The sequence below is a fragment of the Festucalex cinctus genome, chromosome 7 (assembly GCF_051991245.1).
Source record: "Festucalex cinctus isolate MCC-2025b chromosome 7, RoL_Fcin_1.0, whole genome shotgun sequence".
Classification (NCBI taxonomy): Eukaryota; Metazoa; Chordata; class Actinopteri; order Syngnathiformes; family Syngnathidae; genus Festucalex; species Festucalex cinctus.
In genome coordinates this window covers 16066494-16088637 of record NC_135417.1, presented here as the reverse complement: position 1 = coordinate 16088637, position 22144 = coordinate 16066494, and the positions used below count along the sequence as shown (strand labels likewise).

Genomic DNA, 22144 nt, shown 5'->3' with positions numbered 1-22144 from the left:
GCACTGCAGAATTTTGGTTGAGGTTGAGGATGGAGCCTCTGTCATTATCTCGCCAAGGACACCTCTGCAGGGTGAACAATGTTTGTTACATTGGAGTTTTTTTTTTTTTTTTTACATGTGCAAGTTTCTTAAGTAGCACCCAATAACTTATCTCTCGCCCTCTTTTTTTATGTAACACATTTGAAGGATTTTCAGCGAGGGCACACAAGCACACAGAATGGAAGTAAATCAATAGAGAAATGTGCTGCAAAAAAAAAGAAAAGAAAAAAGTTACGTCTCATGAGTGGCAAAAAGTGTTGTTCCCTTGTGTTGTTTGCACTGGAACTGAATGTTTAGCTGGAACCAAACTGCTGGTTTATGGCCATGTTCTGCTAACTGTGGCATTTTAAGAAGGCTTTGGAGCCTGCAGGTTGTTAAGCTTTTATTTGTGCTAACAAATGATGCACTTGCTGTTATGACGTTATACAGTCACCTTCAAAAGGTTCAAAACAGCAAGCTCAATTCGTTTGTATTTGTTGTATAATGAAGACATTTGGGTTTCAAATTAAAAGATAAATATGACACAAAACAGTTCAGAATTCTAACATTTATTTACTTACTTGCAATATCAAAAATTCTCCATTTCTTATCTTTTCTTTTCCAGGCCTTTACTGCAGCCTCTTTAAGTTCTTGTTTTTTTCTTGGGGTTTCTTCCTTGAGTCTCCTCTTCAGGAGGGCTCTAATGGGTTAAGGTCTCGAGATTGACTTGGCCAGTCTATATCTTCCACTTTTCCCCCCTCATGAAGTCCTTTGTTGTTTCGGGTTATTGTCTTGCTGCATAATAAAGCTTCTCCTGATTAGTTTGAATGCATTTTTTATGTAAATTGCAGGACAAAATGGTTTTGCAGACTTCAGAATCCATTCTGCTGCTACCATCGTGAGTTACATCAAAAGAATTGGCCTTACCGTTCCAATAGTTTTGGAGGGGACGTGTACACGAAGACATAACCCCAATCTAGCATTGTATACTGCTGTAAAGGAGACATAGCATTTTTTCATTTTCATTTTTTCAGTTAAAAAAGTTCCCTAGTTTGTTAAAACTCATTTGCTCCCAATAACATAATTTTTTTTAAACGTTTTAAATGTCCCAAAAACGTATTTATACGTTTTTTTGTTTTGTTTTTTTTATGCTAGAGCATACAGAAGGCTTTGATGCAGCCTCTCAACTGCAAAGAACGGTTGCAGAAATTGTAGTTATTACACAAACGGCCAGCAGGTGGCAGCAGAGCAAAGGAGATCACTGATGTTGCAACAAGCTCTTTTTCCCAATGTTTTCAACAGATTTGTGAATATTGATGAAACTTAGCTATATTCTAACGCTAAGTGCTGCAAAACAGAAACAGATAGAAATTTACTTTTTTTCCTGATGAAAGAAGAAACTTTAATCTTTCTTTTGATAGTTTCCATCTTTTTATAGCAATAGGACACAATATTCTGTGGGCCTTGCAAAATCAGTCAGAATCCAGTAAAACAGGCGGGAGCGAATGGGATTGCTTCTGTGAAAATGGCTGGGAGTGAATGTTCATAAAAAGTCTCTGACATTCTTCAAATGTACACAAAAAAAAAACGTTACAGCTCACGTATCATCCACTTATCACAGTGTAGTTCTGTTTTTTTGGATGATGATTTTCTGGGTTTCTCAGGAAATTGGAAAAAATCAATTAGTGCCAGTTTGACCAATGAGTTTGACCAACACCAGTGAAATTTGGTGAACATCTGTCAAAACAGGACACGTGAAAAAGTCTCAAGGACCTGTGCCTGAAATTGAACCGGAAGTCGGCCATTTTGCTTTGAACGAGACATTTAATATTAATTTCACAGCAAACTTCAACTAAGAAATCCCTCACATAAGCTCCAATTGGAAGCGGGCATCACAGACAGATGGGTGACACAAGTGTGCCTTAAGAGAGGAAGGCGGCATACAGATGTTTAAGCTGCAAACTCAAGAGGTTTTAAATGCCATCTGCGAAAAAGAAACACATCGCGCCACCGGGCCTTGCGGCTAGAAATGCGCCATCGATCAGGTCTGGATTAGGCCGGGATTTTCAGCCGCGATCAATACGTGGTCAGGGAGAGGCGCCGTATCTGCCTGCTGCGCGTGGCCCGCCATGTTCCCTATCGACCCGCGATGAAGGCTGATAAACACGGGGCGACCCGGCACGCTTCGGAAAGCCAAATGACAACGGAAAGAGTCCGGAGGTGGTGATCTTAAGCACAGATGATATGTAAAATTTGATTATCGGAGAGAACACTAGGTACACCCACAAATTGTAGCCCTTACCCTAAAGTTTTATTGTTTATGTACAGGAATTGTGATTTACAAAGAGAAATGTACCTGATTCAGTGGGAGTTTAAAAAAAACAAAAACAAGTAAATAGTCTCTTTTGGAATTTTTAAAATGGGGAATTTAATGGAAATTAAAATGTTGTGATTTAAAAAAAATAATAAACAATCCACTAGAAATAAAGAAGGCAATTCAATGAAATTAATCGGAATAAAAATGTGAGCACAATGAGAATTCCACATTTGGAATATACCAAAATCAATTCAAATTTAAATTGTGTGAATATATGGGAGTGAATTGGAAACCCAGATGAAAACGAGTGGGTTGTTTCAGGGGAGTGCATCCGCGTACAAAGTGTGCCAAATAAATTATGCGTGTGACTCGCTGTGGTGACCCTGACAGGGAAAAAGCAGAAAGTCACTTCTGAAAAGGGTTTGCAGGATGGTAATAATAAAAAAATGTGAAAATACAGGAATGAATTGAATCAGAAATAATTTCAATACAAGAAATGTTTAATAAATATGGGAAATGATTGGAATAACAAAAAAATATATATTACGGGAATAAAATGTGACGATAAAAATGATAGAAAATGTAAAAATTTATTTCACAATTTTTGTATTATTTAACTACATCGAGAAGTCACAAAATATACCGTATATTTAGATCAAAACTGATGTGTTCGACGCCATTCAACTGCAAGTGTACCTAATACGGAGTCCAGTATGTAATATATGGCTCCCATTCACATGCATGACCCTTGGGAACATGCTAAAGTTCATACAAACAGATCCTGGACGTAAATCTCAAGCAATGCATTCACCTGTCCGGAAGATGGATGACACGTTGGCTCCATTTGCCGTTAATGCTTCATTTTTTTTCACTCACACTGTAATGTGGCATCCCGTAGGCCTGATCACAATAGGTGCATCGATGGCTAGGATATTTTTTTTTCTCTGGGCTTATCAGCATTTTGTAGGAATACAACGCCGGCAAGAAAGGATGACAGATGCGTCCAATATCAGAATCGACAATTTTCCACTGTGAGAAGAAGAAGGTGTCGCTGACTACAAGATTTCAAGCTTCAGTCACTTCAATGCTGTGATATGACCAACACATAAAGATTTTTCAAAATGTTAATTTTTATGTTTACCTGTGACAAATCCTGCACATAAAACTTAAAAATAAAAAATAAAAAAAAATCATGTTTGTTCACATTGTTCATGGTGTGCGATGTACGATTCGTCAAGACAATACCTCACCTTTGAAAATTACTTAGTGGTTTCAGCCAAAGTTGTGTATTTGTTCACATAGTTGGCTTTGGATCAGTTCCCACTCCCTATCCCCGATCGGGAGCATTATCTCTGGGAATAAGGATCGAAAGTTATCTGGACTATGCTCCAAATCCTTTCTGAGACCCTTAGCAGGGAACTTGGGATCAATTTCTATTTCCAAACCTCAACTGTTTGTGATCATACCGTGGTATAATGGTTACAAATTCAGCGGGGATTGACTCTGGACGATTTTGAGAGCCTTAACTCATCCACTCGCAGCCATTTTCACGGAAGCAACCCTCTTCGCTCCCATCTGTTTTACTTGATTTTGACTGATTTTGCAAGGCCCACAAAATATTGTGTTCTATTGCTGTAAAAAACAAACAAACCTTGAAATATACCAAAAGAAAGATTATAGTCTATCCTTTCAGGAAAAAAGTTTTGCAGCAATTAGCATTAGAATATAGCTAAGTTTTATGAATATTCACAAACCTGTTGAAAACACTGGGAAAAAGAGCTTGCTGCAACATGGCCGTGGCTGATCTCCTTTGCTCTGCTGCCACCTGCTGGACCTTTTTTGTAACAACTACCATTGCTTTAAGTGACCTCTTCAGGTCAGAAGCTGCATCAAACTTTCTGTATGCTCTAGCATAAAAAAACACACTAAAAAACAAAAAACAAAAACATATAAATACGTTTTTTGGAGTGCAGGACAAAGTATTAAAAACATTCATACGTTTTTGGGATTGTATGAGTTAACGGGATAGAAGATGGATAGTGCTAGGGTCTAAAGTAAGCTGTGATGAGTTTTCCAGACACAAGTTGGAATAGAAGGATCAATGTTGGAATTGGTAGTCTTGTGGTTCAGTTGACTTGGGATCAGTTCACACTATTGATCGCCAAATGGCTGAGATCGAGGGTTTAATGGGCCAAAGGTCATCTTGAAAGGACCCTCAATGAGATTGGTGGACAAATGATGGCGATCCAGGTCTTAACATCCAACTTGAGTGACTTTCTACTTTAACTTCTTTTGTATTGTATAGCATAAGGCCTACCAAAAAATACAACCAACACAAGATTAAACAAGTGGGAAGGAAATTGGAGCAGAGGTGGGAATGTCAGGGGAATCCCAAGTGAGAAAGAAGCGGAAAAGTGCAACAAGGACAAAAAGGAACAGGAAACGAGACAAAGCGAAAACACTCAAACAATTGCCGTGTTTAAAAAAAAAAAAGGAAAGGCAGACCTCTCTGCTCGTCTCTGCGGATCTTCTTTAATGGCGTTGACCGAGAAAGCAAGAGCCTGCAATCTCTAACTCATTCGCCGGTGCTCCCCGGATGCATTTTAGGGGCTAAAATGGATTGAATCGCAGGCACGGGAAGCTTTTCCTCGACGCCGAACGGATTTAGCGTCTGCTGGGGGAACTGGGCAGAAAAATTGCAATGGATGTTCTGTGCTGTAAAAGTTGTGATTCTTCTACTGTCGTCATTAAAAATCGCATTAGTCGCGTCGTCTTTGATTGTCGGTGACATTTGCCGGGCATGCCGAGCTTAAATCAAAGGGTTCATTAATGGTGCCATCCCGAAAAACTGAGACACATTTTCAGCATCAGGCAAGATGAATTAGCAGTCAATCATATATTTCTTTGTTGTGTCTGCGGCTAAGTCCGTCCATGCAGAAAAAAGCAAAAGGTTTTGACAATTAAAGTGATGCCTCTAAAACCCAGGATTAGAAAAGAGACACGCTGCCATTGCCTGGACTTTCAGGTTCAAAGGTAACTCGACGGATGCTGGCTGATCTCAAGAATCAGTTATTAGAAAGTAGTCCCAGAGTCCCCGATGGCATCTTGTGCTGTGAGATAGTGTGTATCGCAGAGGTTAGAAGGTGATTGGTGTTTGTGATCTTGACGCTAAGCTTTGGTGATTTTGGAGTCTGATTGATTACAGGATCAAATATCTTTGTAGCCCCTTCCGCGCTCGCTTCTCGCAACGTGGCTCATTAAAGATGTAACGGGCAGCACGGTGAATGAGTGGTTAGTAATTAAAATGTTCCTTAATAGAGTGGTCCCCAACCACCGGGCAACGGACCCGTACAGGGCCGTGGGGCCGCGGAAAGAATAAAAAAAAAACTTACCGTACTTCCGGTTATTTGATTAGCCAAGGCTTTTAAAATGTTTTATTTTGAAAAGTGACCGGATTCCCTCTGTTTATGACGGACTCTTGATGCTTATGGCGGCCGCACGGACTTTTGCGTGTCCGGAAATCTGCACCCGCCAGACCACAAGATCATGGGGGTTCACGCTGGAGAGTAGAGTTCACGCGATAACAACCGTTATAGAGGGAGTCCTATTTGTAAACAATAGACCCTTCCAGTGTGACGCCACGTTTAAGTGTCCCCTAGCGGTGGGGGTCAGGGTGTCAATGCAAGTGAATTAGAAAACAATCAGTGTGAGCTAGAAAATAGGTCAAACAGTTGATAAATCAGCTACCAATGCTATGATGAACTTGTGCGTGGCTGTCGGATGCTCTAATAGCCCAAAGAGAGATGAGATCATTCTTTCGGCTGCCGGCAGCAATTCTAAACTCAACTCAACTCAACTCAACTTTATTTATAAAGCGCTTTAAGAACAGGCGTTGCTGTATACAAAGTGCTGTACATAAACATCAGTTTTGCAGTAAACAAGAACAAAGCAAACATTTTGAAGTATGAATACAGGTTTTTTTTTTTTTTTTATTTTTTTTTTTTACAAGTACATTATACATCAGTGAACAAATAAGATGTAGTGAATAAAGAGATAAATAAACACATAAATAAGTAGATTAGGGCGAAACTACGACGCAACTGCTTTGTACCCACAAAAGGTACGAGGATATGCTCAGATCATCTTCTATCAGGTAGTTTTTCTCCTTTTCATATACAGTTGGTCATAACATTAACATCAGAGGCAGACGTGATGAATGTGCCGTATTATCTTTAGTGAAACAATCATACTTTTTCCCGCGCGATGTTGGCGCATTTAAGGAGGGCGCTCCTCATATAGTTACTTAAAATGGGGCTTAGTTCACATTATTGTTATATCTACAAAATACCCCAGTTTTTGTGTTGCTCGTATCATTCAAAAGCATTACCATAGTGACATCATGACATCATGAGGTAAAGCGTTGTTACCCTTGTTACGGTGTTTGTGCTGCTAGTACAGGTACATAAAAATACATAGTGGATTTGCGTTTGTTGTTGTAGACTTTTATTAATCAGCCGATTAAATAATAAAATTTTCATAGTTGTTAATAAATTTGTCTGGAATAAACTGACAAACTATTCGTGTAATCTCAATGGTGTTGCTTTTGATTGACGCCTGCTCCACTCTGTGCAAACTTTGTCGACAAACAAGCGAGGCGAGTCCATTGCCCAAGCATTAAAAAAAAAAAAAAAAAAAAAAAAAAAAAAAAAAAAAAAAAAAATGGGCTCGTTCCCCCGACTTTGGACTTGGCGAGTTTCATTAAAGTGACGGAGCGGTGCTGTCAAACAGCCGCGACAGGATGACTGATGTCCTCTGCCGCTTCAAATGTGAGAAAAAGGAAATTTAAGGAAACTTGCTTCCACCTGCGTCCAAACAGCTCAGCAAAAAACAAAACCAAAAAATTTAATCTTGTAGTTTTATATTCATGCCGCCTGAAGGTGATAATAAATGTATAAGAAGGTTTCCTCCAGGAGGATATTTCTGCTTATCTGTGCATGCAACTGACTCCATTATTGAATTAGACTTTAGATTTGTTGTTTTTTTGTACTTAAAGGGAAATAGTTTGTTGAGTGCATTTCGGCACATCCATAAACCCTGATCAGTGTTACTAGGAAGTATGAGATACCAATAATATTTTGTGACCATATTTTTTGAGACTTAAAAAGGCAGGCATTGCCTTAACAACAATGACAGTAAAGATTCAGAAAATATTTTTCTCCCCCCAAGCATTGCCTTGTACCGGTAACATATGGAATGAACCAATGAGGGATGAGCTTTTCTTCTCATTTCTTTTTAATGAACCAGAGAGGGCTATTTTCATTTTTATTTTTATTTTTATTTTTTATCGATCGTGATACACTACACAATGTTATATGTTACCTTAGGCCATACTGACCATCAAAATTTGCTTCAGGATAGCATGTAATTGCTCCGAGTGTGTTTGAAAGACTGAAAGGGGCCAAAAGGTGTGATAAGATTTGGACTAGCGAGTTTACTGCAGGGTGGTGCTGAGTCAGAATGGCCTTCAGAGACCCGCACAGTGTTGTTGTGGTTTGATCAGGTAAGAAATAACAGGTCGGCTCCAGGTCCGAGGATCGAAAGGCATCGCTGTAATAGTTGGATGAAGCTGATTGTTTCCTTCCAGCAGCGTGATTTTGACAGTACCGCAGCGTGATTTATAGTCTCAGCATCTACCCTCGGATAAAAGGGGGGCCTGCCTGGCTTGAAGCAAACATAACAAGCGCATTATAGAATGTTCCGGTTAGTGTCAAGAAGTGTTATGAGTGCTTTATAAATATTCATGCAGCCCCCCCTCCCCTCGTTGCAGTGGTACAAGATGACCCTGGAAGTCAATGACTCAATGGAATGTTCATGTCACTTGTGCAAAGTGATGCTTTGAACCTCTACAAAGTGATTTATGTTGACTGATTTATGTTCTCAACTTCTCTCACACAGTTATTTTATTTATTCATGTTTTTCAATGAAATGGACAGGCGAGTTGGTCATTCGTAGATGAGGTAAAATATATATATGAAATTCAAATGTGAACGTAAAAATATGTACATTTTGTTAAATTATTATTATTATTATTATTACTACTAGTGACCTATCTTTTTTGTTAAATCGGTAAGGTTGGACGGAAGTTGAATTGAGTGGATATAAGTACAGTACTCATCATGTATTATCTTCTGTACATAATTAGCAGATGCTAAATGGCTGGAAATCATGATTAGCATTAGCACGCTAGCGAATACCGCTTAACGTAAACACTACAACTACGATTTAGTTCACACATACATCATTATATCTACAGTACACATATAATGGTATCTTAAAAGCCACTTAACAGATGATGTTTCAACATTATTTCACGAGTAAACAAGTTTTCAGTTATAGCTCTTAGCTACATGAGGTCAATAACTTCCTGTTGCTGTCTTCTTCTCGGCGCGTTTAGTGCGTGAATGCCCTCTACTGGTTAAGTGACGAACACCTAAAATCAAATGGCAGGTTATATTTTGTAATAATTACAGCCAAGGTGCTTTTTATGACGGTCAGAACTTCCTTTCCTGTGTTTTGGGGAAGCTCAATGTGTTGTATTGTCTTTTATAAAAAATAAAAAAAATCCACTCAGCACTAAGTCAGTGAGCGTTTTTAAGCAGACGAATAACATCCACCATTTGGCCAAAAGTCCGTGTATAAACAACTATGGACGGCCCAAAAAATTCGTATGCACACTCTCCAGAGACCCAACCATGTGTATACAAGACATGAAAAGATGCAATTTTTCATTATACTGTAACTGTATATAAATACATGTCCCCTTTAACGCTGATAAACTCCATCGTAAGCAACCAAGATATGCGTTAATTAGTTGTCCAGAAAAATGCCGACTGTAGTAATTTGCCTCTCCTGGGAGTGTGTGAGTGAGTATGTGGGAGCTCAGCTGTCAGTATCACGTTGACTGTAAAACCAGAACAGATTCCCACACTGATGGCTTTGGTTATTAGTGAGGAGCAGAGAATGTGAATCAGACAGGCTGTTCGAGCAGCAAACACGTGAAATTCATCAATTTTTATTTTATTTTTGTATGCATTTTCAACACGCTGGATTCCTCTTGGGAATATTTCACAATAGAGATGTCGCCGATGGGTCGCATGATGGCCTGAGGAAAATAACGAACGGTTGGATCGCAGCAATTGTTGATTCTTTGGGTGACGCCGGTGCAGTGAAGCTTTTCAAAGTTGAAGGTTTGCCAGGATGAAAGTTGGCAAAGTATAAAATGACGGATTGGAGGACATGACACTTTGCGACCAGAGTGGCTGTGATGTCTCCTCAAAAATGGAAGTCGGGATCCATGCTGACTTTGGCGGAATAGGAGAGGAGCAACGCTGAGATAAATGCGGCCACCCGCCGTGTCTCTTCTAACCTTGACTGGAGACCGGCCACGTTTGCGGAATACCAAAAACATCCCCGTGATCCTATCTGAGCCGTTTCTCATATTTGGAATTCAATGATGGGTCAAAATGGAGCGGTGCAAGATGGAACACTTAATGTCATGCTAATTTGTTGTTATGTTCAGCATTCGTCATATTCAGTGATATGGCCGATTATCAGCACCGATATTTGACATTTTTGACTAGCATCGGCCATTTTTACGAATCTGAAGGTTGTTAAAGTCTGTGAATGCGACAAACGTAGTGAATTTTGGGTTTATATCAAGATCTCTAAGATGTTCACTGACAGAGTTTACGTGTCACAATTTTTTTTTGAACATGTTCAGATAAAGTTTCGCTGTCTGCAAAGATTTTTTGAAAACATTTATGAACCTTGACAAAAAGCCCAAATTAGCATTTGTTGCTCAGTGAGATAACAGGGAACTTTACATTTATGTGTTTATCTTCAAAGATGTTGTTGACACTGGGAACTCCCTGCACTTTTTATTTGTTAAAATTAACAAATTAAAATTATAACAAGTGAAAGTTTAGCATTTCAGTTATGTTGAAATTTTGGAAAACCTTACAGTAGAAAACTTGAGGGACGTATTTACTTGCTTAAGTTTTTATTGCAATTTTTTATTTTTAAACAAAGCTGTCGAATCTTCGTATGTTTAAAAACTAAAGGGATACTTGACTCACTGAACAATTTTCAGAAGCAAAAAGTTAATATTTTGTCCAGAATGAATTTGATAACTTCATTATTTTTCATGTACAATGAATACCTTTAAAAAAAAAGTAATTTTTCTACTTGCTGGCGACTGATGACATCACCTGTGCTGAGGAAGTAGGTAACGACCAATCATTGCTTATTGGCTCTGGGTGGAGGAGTGGAACCGTCACTTGCCTTTGGTGCCGGATGCGTGGGTTCGCTTCCCCGCCTGGGAGACCATGTTTGTTTGTGTGTGTGTTTGCGTGAGTGAGTGAGGAAAAAAAAAAAAAGATTGATCGTTACTTACTTCCTCAGCACAGGTGATGTCAACAGCAAGTAGAAAAATGACATTTTAAAGGTATTAGTTGTTCATAAAAATATTAACTTATTGCTGAAAATGGCTCAATGAGTTAAGTATGAGTTTAAAGGAATAACCTTCAAAGTGTTGAAAATGTTTTAACAACCACGTTGCATTTCAACAAAATATTTTTTTTTAAATTTTGATGCTAATATTTTCTCTTTTACTGCCAATGAATATCAGCTTGAAATATCAGTTATCCGCCTCCTTAACCACTAATAAATAACCGATTCACGTTCATTCCAGATTGACATGTGGTTGTTGGTTAACACATATTGTCATGTTCAGTCATGTTTTGCGTTTGTTAAGTTTTTATCATTGTACTAGATATGGTCATGTATCATCGGTTTTCTTCCAATAAATTGCAGCCTGTTTTAGAAAATTTCATCTGAGAAATCGCATGTTACACTGCGACGTGCATCCATTTCCTCCCGACGAGCATTAAAGGTCCTTTGACTGAATTCTTGAATTTGTAATGCGGCTTTGATGCGTCGTCCTCCATCTCACGATCGGCTGCGCGCGACTTCCGTCGGCGTCGGTATGAGATGATTCATTTTAATCACCGCCTCTGTGTTCACTTATTGATCCGCTGCAGGCAACGAGCAGCGGATCAATTAGCTTGACTTGCCGGCTCACCTCTGCGTCAGGTGCTTGTGATTCTTCACTTTGTTCTGCTATATTGCAGTGCTGTACAAAATACTTTATTATATTTTAGTTATCTATACTTTAGTGGAGTGTGTTTTTCTGATGACTAATTTTCTGATCTGATAAATATTCCCTATTCACGGCCTTATATAAGAGAATTTGACTTTTTCAACTCCTGCAGATGATGACACAATGTGAAAAAAAAAGAAAAGAAGATAAATCGAGTTGAAGTCAACCACAGTTGAGAATTTGATTGATTGACATCTTTTGGGTTTGCAACGCAGAATGTGAACCATGAGGAGGCATTTACAACGATGATGCAACAGATTCGGAGAAGAAAAATATTCCTCACCCATGGCCTTATTATTTATGAGAATTCTTTGATGTTGTCGGCTCCGAGAATGATTAAATGGCGAATGCGCCAGCTTCTGGCGTTCAAAAATTTTCTTTTCTAATCTGTTAAAACACACAAAAGCAAGGGCGTCATTTTTCAATTGGGGTCTTTAGCTAATTTCAATGTGTTTGTTAGTCAATTTGCAATGATAAAAAAGCTACGTGAATATTTTTTCCCCAGTAAAAACACGCATGGTTAGAAGGAAAGTTAGTCCAAGTTTTCTACAGCATTTCATTCTCTACTTTTACTTAAGTACAATGGGAGTAATTTTACCTCCTCTGCTGTAATGTCAAAACATCACCAATCAGCTTTATGTTTATGTATTCATTTCATCTTTCTTTTTTTTCTGCTTCAGTTTTCTCTGTGATGTGCACTCGGTAGCGACCTTAAAAGGAAGAACAAGATATATTTTTTTCTAATCACTTTTTTTTTGCTTTGTGTTTTTGGAAGCTTGAAGACAGGCTGAGAATATAAAACGCAAAATCTGACATTGCGCTTCTCTTTGACTGGGTGAAGCGGAACGTCGTGTCGGGACGCCGTCACACTCTCTTATGTTCTTTTTGTCGCCATCTGGCATCTTGCGCAGATGAGGTGAGGAGGTTGCGGTTTCATCGCAGTCTGTTTGTTAGTTCGTGTGATTAGGACAAAAGGAGAACAAGCTTTGCAAATTTATTTTATTTTTTTTGTTTGTTTTACAAATTTCCTAAAGGGGCTGTCTTCCGGTTTCAGTCAGGAAAATGCAATTTTTAAATACAGGATTTAAACAAACTACTTTTCAATTTATAGATATGGGCTTTTCATAACGTGTGGGAGTGATTTTGTCCTAAATCCTCACACCCCCTGCCTGTATTTTGCCATTTTGTGTTTGTTTTGTAAACAGTGGGACGTTTCTGTGGAAAGACAGTGTTTACACCCCTCCAGCCAATCCCAGAGCGGGGGGGTGGAGTGTCGCAAACGGGACCGGGCGAACGTGTCAGCTGCGTGACGTCACTCCCGCGGCAATTTGAAAGCACACACGGAGTGAAAAAAAAATATATAATAATCCGCGCGTGCTTTCAAATCGTGATATTAACTGCCACAATATTGTCGTCGTCATGGTCACAATATTTAAAAGGAACACATCTGTTAAAAAAAAGAAGTCAGGTTGACTTCCATTTGTGCAGTTCTAGCACCTTCTAGTGGCTATTTTATTAGTGCAATTTAATTTTTATTAGGGATGTTTTGGCCGTCTATGTTTAATAAAATCTATGCTAATTGTCAGATGAAGGGGAACCCAATTTGCTTGTGAAGCGATCAATGTGTGCTTGCATTAGCAAGTAAGTGCCTCACTATTGTTATTAGAGATTTTAGGTGATTTATATGCATTGCTGTTATGTACAAAAGCACAATATTGTGCTTTTTTTGTTAGTATGAGCTCTCTTTTTTTTACAATATTGCGATCTTTTTTAAATATCGCCAACGCCTCCACAATATCGTGAGAATTATCGTATCGTGACCTTCATATCGTGATAATATCGTATAATGATGTTTGGATATCGTTACATCCCTACTAACCAACTGAGATTGACTGGAGTCCAGTCAAGACTGATAGTGACCGTTCCCCGCTGAACGGTGACCGTTCAAGACTCAATGGTGACCTATCCAGATTGACTTCCAATCGACTTCAGTCTGTCGTTTATATTGGAATGTTTTGAAGTGACAAAGCTGGAAACATTCCTGCAGTTGTTGTCAATTAGTAGAAAATATTGAGTTGGCCGCACCACGGGCAATCGAGCGTCACTCATCTCACCCGCCGCTATCAATGATGATTGGTATCACCGATCATATCGTTTGATCAGCAATGGGAGATGAGAAACGGTCCAAAAGGATCTCCTCTCATCTAAGCATAAACCAATTAAATGCTGCCTTTAATCTTGCGATTTCTTGTCAAGTTTGTAATGGCTGCGGGATAAACGTCAGCCTTACTTTATTTCGGAATGCGCCATAATTGCACGCTTGTCCTCTGCCGCGCTGATCAATAAACTATCATTCCAGTCGCCTGGAGCTCGACAAATTTAATTACATGTGCGCTCCGTCAATCCACTGACTGTTTTGTGTGTGCGTGTGTGTGGCTTTGTTTTGCAGATGATGAAGTTTGCCTGGGACAACTACAAGCAATATGCCTGGGGCAAGAATGAGCTCAGACCTTTAACTAAGAACGGGCATATCGGCAACATGTTTGGTAAGTCTGTGCTTTCTTTCTTTTCTTTTTTTTTTTTTTTTTTTTTTTTTTTCTTTAACCCTCTAAAGGTGGAATGATCTTTCTCCCAATGTTTTCTGTCACAAAGATTGGTCGTCATTCCCAAAAAGAAGCTCATGTTCAAGTAGTGTAATTCGAATTGGACCGACTGAGAATAATGACCAAAATAATCAAATATAATAATAATCAAATTTGACACAGACGCTAGGAAGCTTAATAAAGATGACTTGACTTGACTTGTATTAGCACCAAAACTTGAAAAAAATCAGAGTAAAAAAAAAAGAAAAAAAGAAAAAAAGATATAAAGCCCTTTTTAAATAAATGTTTGTTTGTTTGTTTGTTTGTTTGTTTGTTTGTTTGTTTGTTTGTTTCTTTCTTTCTTTCTTTCTTTCTTTCTTTCTTTCTTTCTTTCTTTCTTTCTTTTAGTTTTTGGAACATTTAAAGTTTTGAAATTCATTTCCCCTCCCCTGATTTTGTAGCTGATGAATACAAAATAAAAATACACAGATCTTTTTTTTTCCAAGTACTGTAATTCCAATCGGACTGACATAGAATAATGATCAAAATAATCAAATATAATAATAATCAAACTTGACACAGACTCTAGTAGTTTAATAAAGATGACTTGACTTGTATTAGCACCAAAAATAGAATAAATTAAGAATAAAATAAACATTTTTTTAAAAGGGGGATATAAAGCCCTTTTTAAAAAAAAAAAGAAAAAAAAAGGTTTATTTATTTAGTTATGGATTTATTTATTATTTTAGTTTCTGCAATTGACTGGCAACCAGTTTAGGGTGTACCCCACCTGAAACCAGCTGGGATAGGCTCCAGCACCCCCCGCGACCCTTGTGAGGAGCAAGCGGTTAAGACAATGGATAGATCAATGGATGGAATATTTTAGTTTATGGAGCGTTTAAAGTTATGAAATGCATTTTTTCACCCCCTTTTTTTGTAGTTGTTGAATACAAAAAAAAATGCACAGATCTCATGAATTTAATTGCATTTGTACAAAAAAGTGAAACAGTGAAAAGTGAAACAAGTCATCTAAATCAAAACTGATAGATGTGAAATTAACATCTGAATGTCAATGTATATAAAATGTTACCTAAAATATTTTATAAAAGAAAGTTTGATTTTATATTCATAATTCCATTTAAAAAAAAACAAAAAAACATCAGCCATTTTAATTGAATATTTCAAAGGCCAAAATGTCGCAATAATTAAAAGTGTACTTCAAATTGAAATATGTAATTATTTCTCTGGCTTTGTCTGTCCAAAACATGCTTTAAATATGATCAGGAGGAATAAAGAAAATCCTTCCCTTGAATTTTAATGAAATGGATGTGTATTTTTACGGCGATCTGGATTTACTGTCAGGCGAAAAATTACTTTTCTTGTACAAACATCAAAGTACGAAGATGAAATGTTTTGATGGTATTCAGTGGGGTTAATAGTGGAAGTTGAACTGTCTGCCAAAACAAACTGGTGGGCCAAATCGCTGTCCAAATCCCTTGTAATAAACGGCAGATCAGATGGTGGTAAGACCCTTAATACCTGGACTCTCCTTTGTCATTTTTCTGGGATTATGACGATAGAGGGCATTTACCTTGGGAAAATAGAAGGGTGGGATTTTTTTTTTTTGATTTTTTTTTTTTTTGATTTTTTTTTTTGATGCTGCACTGGACGATCACACATCTTCAACTTCAATTCATGGAATTTCAGGTCTAAAGATATGCAGATGATCAAACCTGTCTGAATCCTGAAAATGCCTCATTTTGAAAAACGTTACCATACCTGGCGAAACACACAAAAAGGCCTGAGAAGATGTTCGGAATACTCATTAAGTGATCTAAATCCCGAGTTATACACATTCAAACACAAAAAGTCACCATTTTCGAAAGGTATCAGAGCAGAGATTAACCAACCCATCGAAATATTAACAAAGCATATTTTTCTACAATGGTTTCAAAGGTGAGGCTATCACATCCATCTCAACACTGCTCGACCCTTTTTTTAACTCATTCATTCCCAGCCATTTTGACAGAAGCAATCTCATTCACTCCTGGCTGTTTTACTGGATTTTGACTGATTTTGCAAGGCCCACACATTATTGTTTTCTATTGCTATCAAAACATGGAACCTACCAAAAGAAAGATTAAAGTTTCTTTTTTTATCAGGAAAAAAAGTATATTTCTATCCGTTTCCATTTTGCAGCAATTATCATTAGAATATAGCTAAGTTTCATCATTATTCACAAATCTATTTAGAATTCTGAGCAATTGAGATTATTTTTCAACATGGCCCTGGTTGATCTGTTATACTCTTCTGCCACCTGCTGGCCGTTTGTGTAACAACTACCATTTCTTCAATCATTCTTTGCAGTTGAGAGGCTTCATCAAAGACTTCTTATGCTCTGGCAGAAAGAAAAACGTACAAAAAACGTATAAATACGTCTGGGAGACAAAACATTTAAAATAGAACATATTTATACGTTTTGGGGGGCAAATTATTTACTAGCATTGCACACTGTGTAAAATCATTTTGTCTGCCATTTTTAAATTTAGTCTTAGTTTTAGTCCAATTTCAGTCACGCTTGTTAGTTTTTATCACAGTTAGTCAAACCTCATCCTATTTTTATTTAGTCAATTTTTAGTCGACTATAAATGTAACATTTTAGTCCTTATTTTAGTCCAAGAAAACGTAATTTTATTCTTCTAGTTTTAGTCAACAAAAACTGCCAACGTTTTAGTCTAGTTTTAGTCAGGACAACCATTTTTCTCATCTTTTGAATGAAACACCACAGTGGCTACTGGCTACTATCCATGCTACGAGCTAGTGAGTTAGCCAGCATTAGTTAGCAGTCGCATTTAACATTATTTTTGGAACGCTATAGCCGTTGGAGAGACAAGATTTTACAAAATCATATAATTTTTGTCCCGATTTTGTTCATGAACTAAAATGTTCATAGATTTTAGTCCAGTTTTTATTAAGTGAAGGACATTTTCATCTCATCTTCATTAGTCTACGAAAATGTATACTGATTTAGTCCCAGTTATTGTTTATTAATGAGGGTTTTAGTCTAGTTTTAGTCCGGTGAAAAATGAGTTGATTAAATTATTTTTGTTTAGTATTTGTTGACCAAATTAACACTAGTATAAAAATACAATTATGTATGCTGTGGGCCACTAAAAAAAATGTGCATTTGGCCGCAAATGGCCCCTGGGCTGTAGTTTGGGCACCTCAGCTATAAAGGTCTTTGACCAAATGTAATTTGTTTTTGTACCAAAAATCAATGGAAAAAACATCCAAATAATCGCTCCTTAACACCAACAAAAGCGCTTCCATCGTTGCTTTGTTTATTTTGTCGTGAATTGACTTGACCACTGGATGTCTTCGTTTGAATGTACACAAACAGCAATGCTTGGTGGGGGGCAAAGGTTTTACTTCCTGTCTTCTTGCTGCTAATTGCCTTCATTGATGAAGCTTTAATCAGCATTACAAGCAGAATAAAACATCCAGCCACCATCACAACAACGTGGACTTTTCCTTGCACTTTCCTGCTTCTTGTTGAGTCTCTGAGAAGCGAGTGACAGATCCAGGAAAAGGGCATCATTCGACCTAGTAAATGTCACAATGGCGGCAGCGTGAGTGTGTGTTGCGACAAGCCAGGTATGAAATTGGCTGCTGTGTTCTTCAACGTAATCCTCGAGAGTAAACACGCACGCGGGACGGGATGATTGGATTCCACATGGAGCGTCTGACGGCTGTCGATACACAGATAAAGACGGCAGCCAACATCCGCGCCGGAAAAGAGCAAAAAGACGAGATGTTCGCCGCAGCCCGTCGAGCCTCAACCTCGTCTTCGGCTCGCACGACTTCATCTCGCCGTTGCTTTATGTTGTAACGCCCCGGGCCCAATCTGGTTATCCTCGCTCGGGAACAAAGTAAGAATACAGTACGGTGACTATTTTGAAGACACGTTATCGTTGTAGCGTATTAAATATTCATTTGTGCTCGGGGCATCTCCGAAGAGAAAAGCAGGGTTAGGTTAGCAGCGGAGCAGGCTCGGTTGCCCCGGGTGCTAAATTTTCGGGACAGCAAAATTACGGAAGAGCAAAAAAAAAAAATGATGTAGATTGCACAACTTATTCTGACTTTCGTCTCTTTTACTTCTTTCCCCCTGTTCCTTGCCTGTTTAAGGAGTCTATTTACATGTGACATTTTCAATTATGATTATTTTGAAAGCCACTCAGTTTTATGACAACAATCTTTTTGAAGTTCAAAAACACCAACTTTTGAAAATTTGCATTTTTAATTAAAAATACATCAAAAAGCCAAAGCGGGGGTTACCAAAATTTATCTTTTCAAAAGATTTAAAAGCAAAACTTAGCATACTCGTCAAAACACTTATCCTTTCGAGCACACAAAAACACATTATTTTCAAGCTTTAAAAGTGAAGGATGATATGATATACGTCTAACCAATGAAAAACATCTTTTTTCACTGGACACGTCTTCTCACTGAAAAATGCATCGAAATGAGTCTCAACATGGACGTTATGATCTCCATTAAAACACTGAAAATTTCATACATTTTTATCATAATCTTATGAAGTACACTTTTTTGGGGAAATGGGCCCGTGTCCCATTGAGGGGCGAACATTTGCGACGCTAGCGCATGTTGATTACACGTCAGGGTTCGCTCAAGGTCGCAACGTTTCCTAAACATTCTCTAAACAGTTTCAATGGTTTTCATGTTCAAAATTTCCTTGGAAGAAGAAGAAGAAGAAAAAAGCCTTAAAACTCTCGGAAAACGTTTGTGAATCTTGAACAAACCCTGACGGGATTGCACATTCACTACCTTCGCCAACACTCAAAGACATTCACAAGCAGACGTTATTACCGTTTACCCTTCTAATCACTGCAAATGTATCATTTTGTTAAACCAGGTGTTATCTTATATCAGAGATTAAGACTTGACTTTATTGATCCCTTTGGGATGGCTCCCTCTGGGAAATTTACATGTCCAGCAGCAATGAGAACAGATAATAAAATCAAAAAATAATTCAATCAATCAATAAATAAGGTTATTACACCAGAGATTGAATTAATATCTCTTCTAAGAGCACAATTAAGTGAATGTAAACATCACAGAACCAGACTTTGTTCCAATGATTGATGGGGCACCAGTGGCGATGAGGTCATCGTAAAAGTATTTTTTCCCGTTACAAAAATCCAATCTGTATGTTTGCTGTGTACGCTGAGCTCTGACGTTTAACTTTCATTCCGCATTCATAACTTTTGCCAATGAGGTCATGTTTTAATCTGCTTCTGATGGATTTTATATCTATCAGTGGGATTATGAGCCAACAGATTTTATTTTTTTATAAATGAATAGTGGAAGAAATGATGAATTATCAGGTAGGAATTTATTGAATTTCAGTCACTTTCTTGGGTCTACAGCTTGATGTACTGTAATGTAGGCCCAAAAAGGTCTCTTGTTTCAAGTTAATTAAAACATTTTCTTGATGTGAAGCACCTCGGAGCTATCCAGGGACCCGATCAGTTTGGATTTCCACTTGTCAGTGTGTTTAACTCAATTGTGAAACTTAGCATTCACCGCTACGCACCTTCAGCTTGTGTTTGTTTAGCATCCGGCGGCACTGGAGCCCCATTCGCGTAAAGTGCTGTTTGCATACAAAAGCAGTTTGGGGGAACATTAGCAAAAGCGGGACAGTCTGTTGCTCTCGGGTGCCTTTGCTGCACTTTTCTACGGTTACCAGCCTGGGAAACATCTTGACAATTAATCCCTCAAGTGGACCGTTCGCTAAAGCCGGGATTTATTGTGTTTTTTTTGGTTTGTTTTTTTTCCTCGCTAAGCTACAACACCACCACCACCACCACCACTAGTGGACTGGGTAGCCGACAACCTTGCATGGCTAATAGAAGCTAACAGGATACTTTAAGATACCAGAACTCCTCAAAGTAACTGGCCCAGAAAGCAAATTCCCGTTTTACGATCGCAGCATGCTCAAAAAAGCAAACCAAGAGTTTCTTTTTCAATTTCTTATGAAAAGGCTTATAGGCTACTTTTGATTACTTAATTACTCATTGTTTAGTTTATCAAACTAAGCAATAAGTAACTCGTCAAATTTTCAAAAGTGAGTCGAAAAGTGGAGGTTACCGTAATTTTTTAAATGGCTTCAAAGACAGAGGTTACCATAGCTGTTTAAACATTGAAGAATGATTTTTTTTTTTCTACTGAGAGACAGGTTGTCATACCTGAAAATATTTACAGCCAAATTTTAACGTGGAAAGCAAAAAGTGGAAACCGACCTTGTTCAAATGCAAACCAGGAGTTTCTCTTTCCTTTTGTTATGGAAAAAACAATCACTGTGGACAATATCCCACTGTAGCCTCATTTTGGCGGCAATCAATATGAGCTGGCTCTGATTTTAGGCTTCTTTTTTTTCAGCCTCCACCACTTTATGAGCACATTACCTTATGTAAGATAGTTCTCACTGCACTCTTCACAAACACGTTATTTTATTGGAAAATACATTTCAATTAAAAGAATATGATATCAATACCTGTCTCTGCATACTTTTCAAATCCATGTCTTAAAGTTGACTTTCAAACTAAGCAATGGTTAGTTACCATACCCATCTAAACGCCCCAAATGCATCATTATGAAAATGGGTCTAATAGCAGATCTGAGCTTATCGTATCAGGTTATCATACCCACTGAAAAAACGAAAACAGCTTTTTGAAAATGTTTCAGTTTGTACCTGTCTAAAAGAGAATCTTTTTGACTGAAGATGGTAAAACTTGCAGGAATATGCCTTTTTCCGAACACAAACCAGGAGTTTCATTTCCAATTTGTTATGGGTAATAAATCACATTGGACACTATCCCAATGTAGACTTGTTTTGGTGGCAAACAGTTTGAGCTAGCTCAGATTTTCCGCTTCTTTTTGCAGCTTCCACCACCTTCTATATCTGAGCTCATTACACCTTATCTAACTCAGCGCTTCTTTCACTCTGTTGGCGCCGGGAAAAAAAGAAAAAAAAAAAAAAAAGTACACTTTGCTTCACCAAGACCAAACTTCCCCACATTGTTACCCATTACACAACAAAAGTGGCCTGTTCTGAAAATAAATAGCTCTAGAATTTCTCCCAGACAGCACAGGGGAAGATCTTTTTGCTGATGCACTCCAAGAAGGTTGTTGGTTTGAATCTTTCAGAGGCTCCAGTCTCAGACTTTCTGCCTAGGTTAAGGTTAGGGTTGGATTCGGGGGTAAGTTTTGCATGGATGAATGGCGAATCACTAACACCATAATTCAAATTCCAGTTGGCTCTCGTGAAAATGGAATTTATAATCCAGCCTCAAAAATTGTATTCTGAATTACAAGTGCCATTTTGTGAAGGTCCGGCCAGGGGGAGTTTCCATCAGCTTCCTGTATCCGACCATGCGCACTATTTTTGGGTACATCTGAGTCCTCGCCAGGGGTATGGAGATGTAAAGTCGGACTTGTGTTTCCCACCTGGGATTTTGGGCTAAATGGCCATGGTTGGAATGTTGGACAAAGCCTGACATGGGTGTTTGACATTGGGGGCTTAAAGGTTGGTTGGCGGGTTCGAGTTAGAGGTACTGTTACGATGATTTACCATTAGTTAATTTTAACAGCTGAATTGTTATTTCATACCCTCAATCTTTTCTTAAGAGTCAGTTAGATTGTGGTTTAGGCTAAGGGCAAACTCTTAAGTCCTCTTTTGAAGTGAGTGAGGTCCTCAAGATGAAGTGAGAGCCCTAAATGGATTCAAGACCTGGTCATCCCTGTGTGTATGATGTCATCCTGTCAAATAACACATTAATCAGGAAAGAAGAAAAAAAAAAAGAACATTGCAGTCCGCCACATGGCTGCCCCTTCTCACACTAGTGTGATTTACTGTGCAAAATGTTTATCTGATGAGAGGGTTCGAAAGCCACATGCTGCTGAGACCTCCTTCAATACACGGAGAGTTTC

At 38.2% G+C, this 22144-nt stretch overlaps 1 protein-coding gene across 1 annotated transcript in view; it reads left to right on the top strand.

Annotated features, from left to right (window-relative positions):
• LOC144022107 (mannosyl-oligosaccharide 1,2-alpha-mannosidase IA) overlaps positions 1-22144 on the top strand; it is a 150183-nt gene that overhangs the window by 74884 nt on the left and 53155 nt on the right. Inside the window, exon 2 of the mRNA XM_077526607.1 lies at positions 14002-14098. Within this exon, the coding sequence (XP_077382733.1) occupies positions 14002-14098 (97 nt within the window). The remainder of the gene's footprint in view (positions 1-14001; positions 14099-22144) is intronic.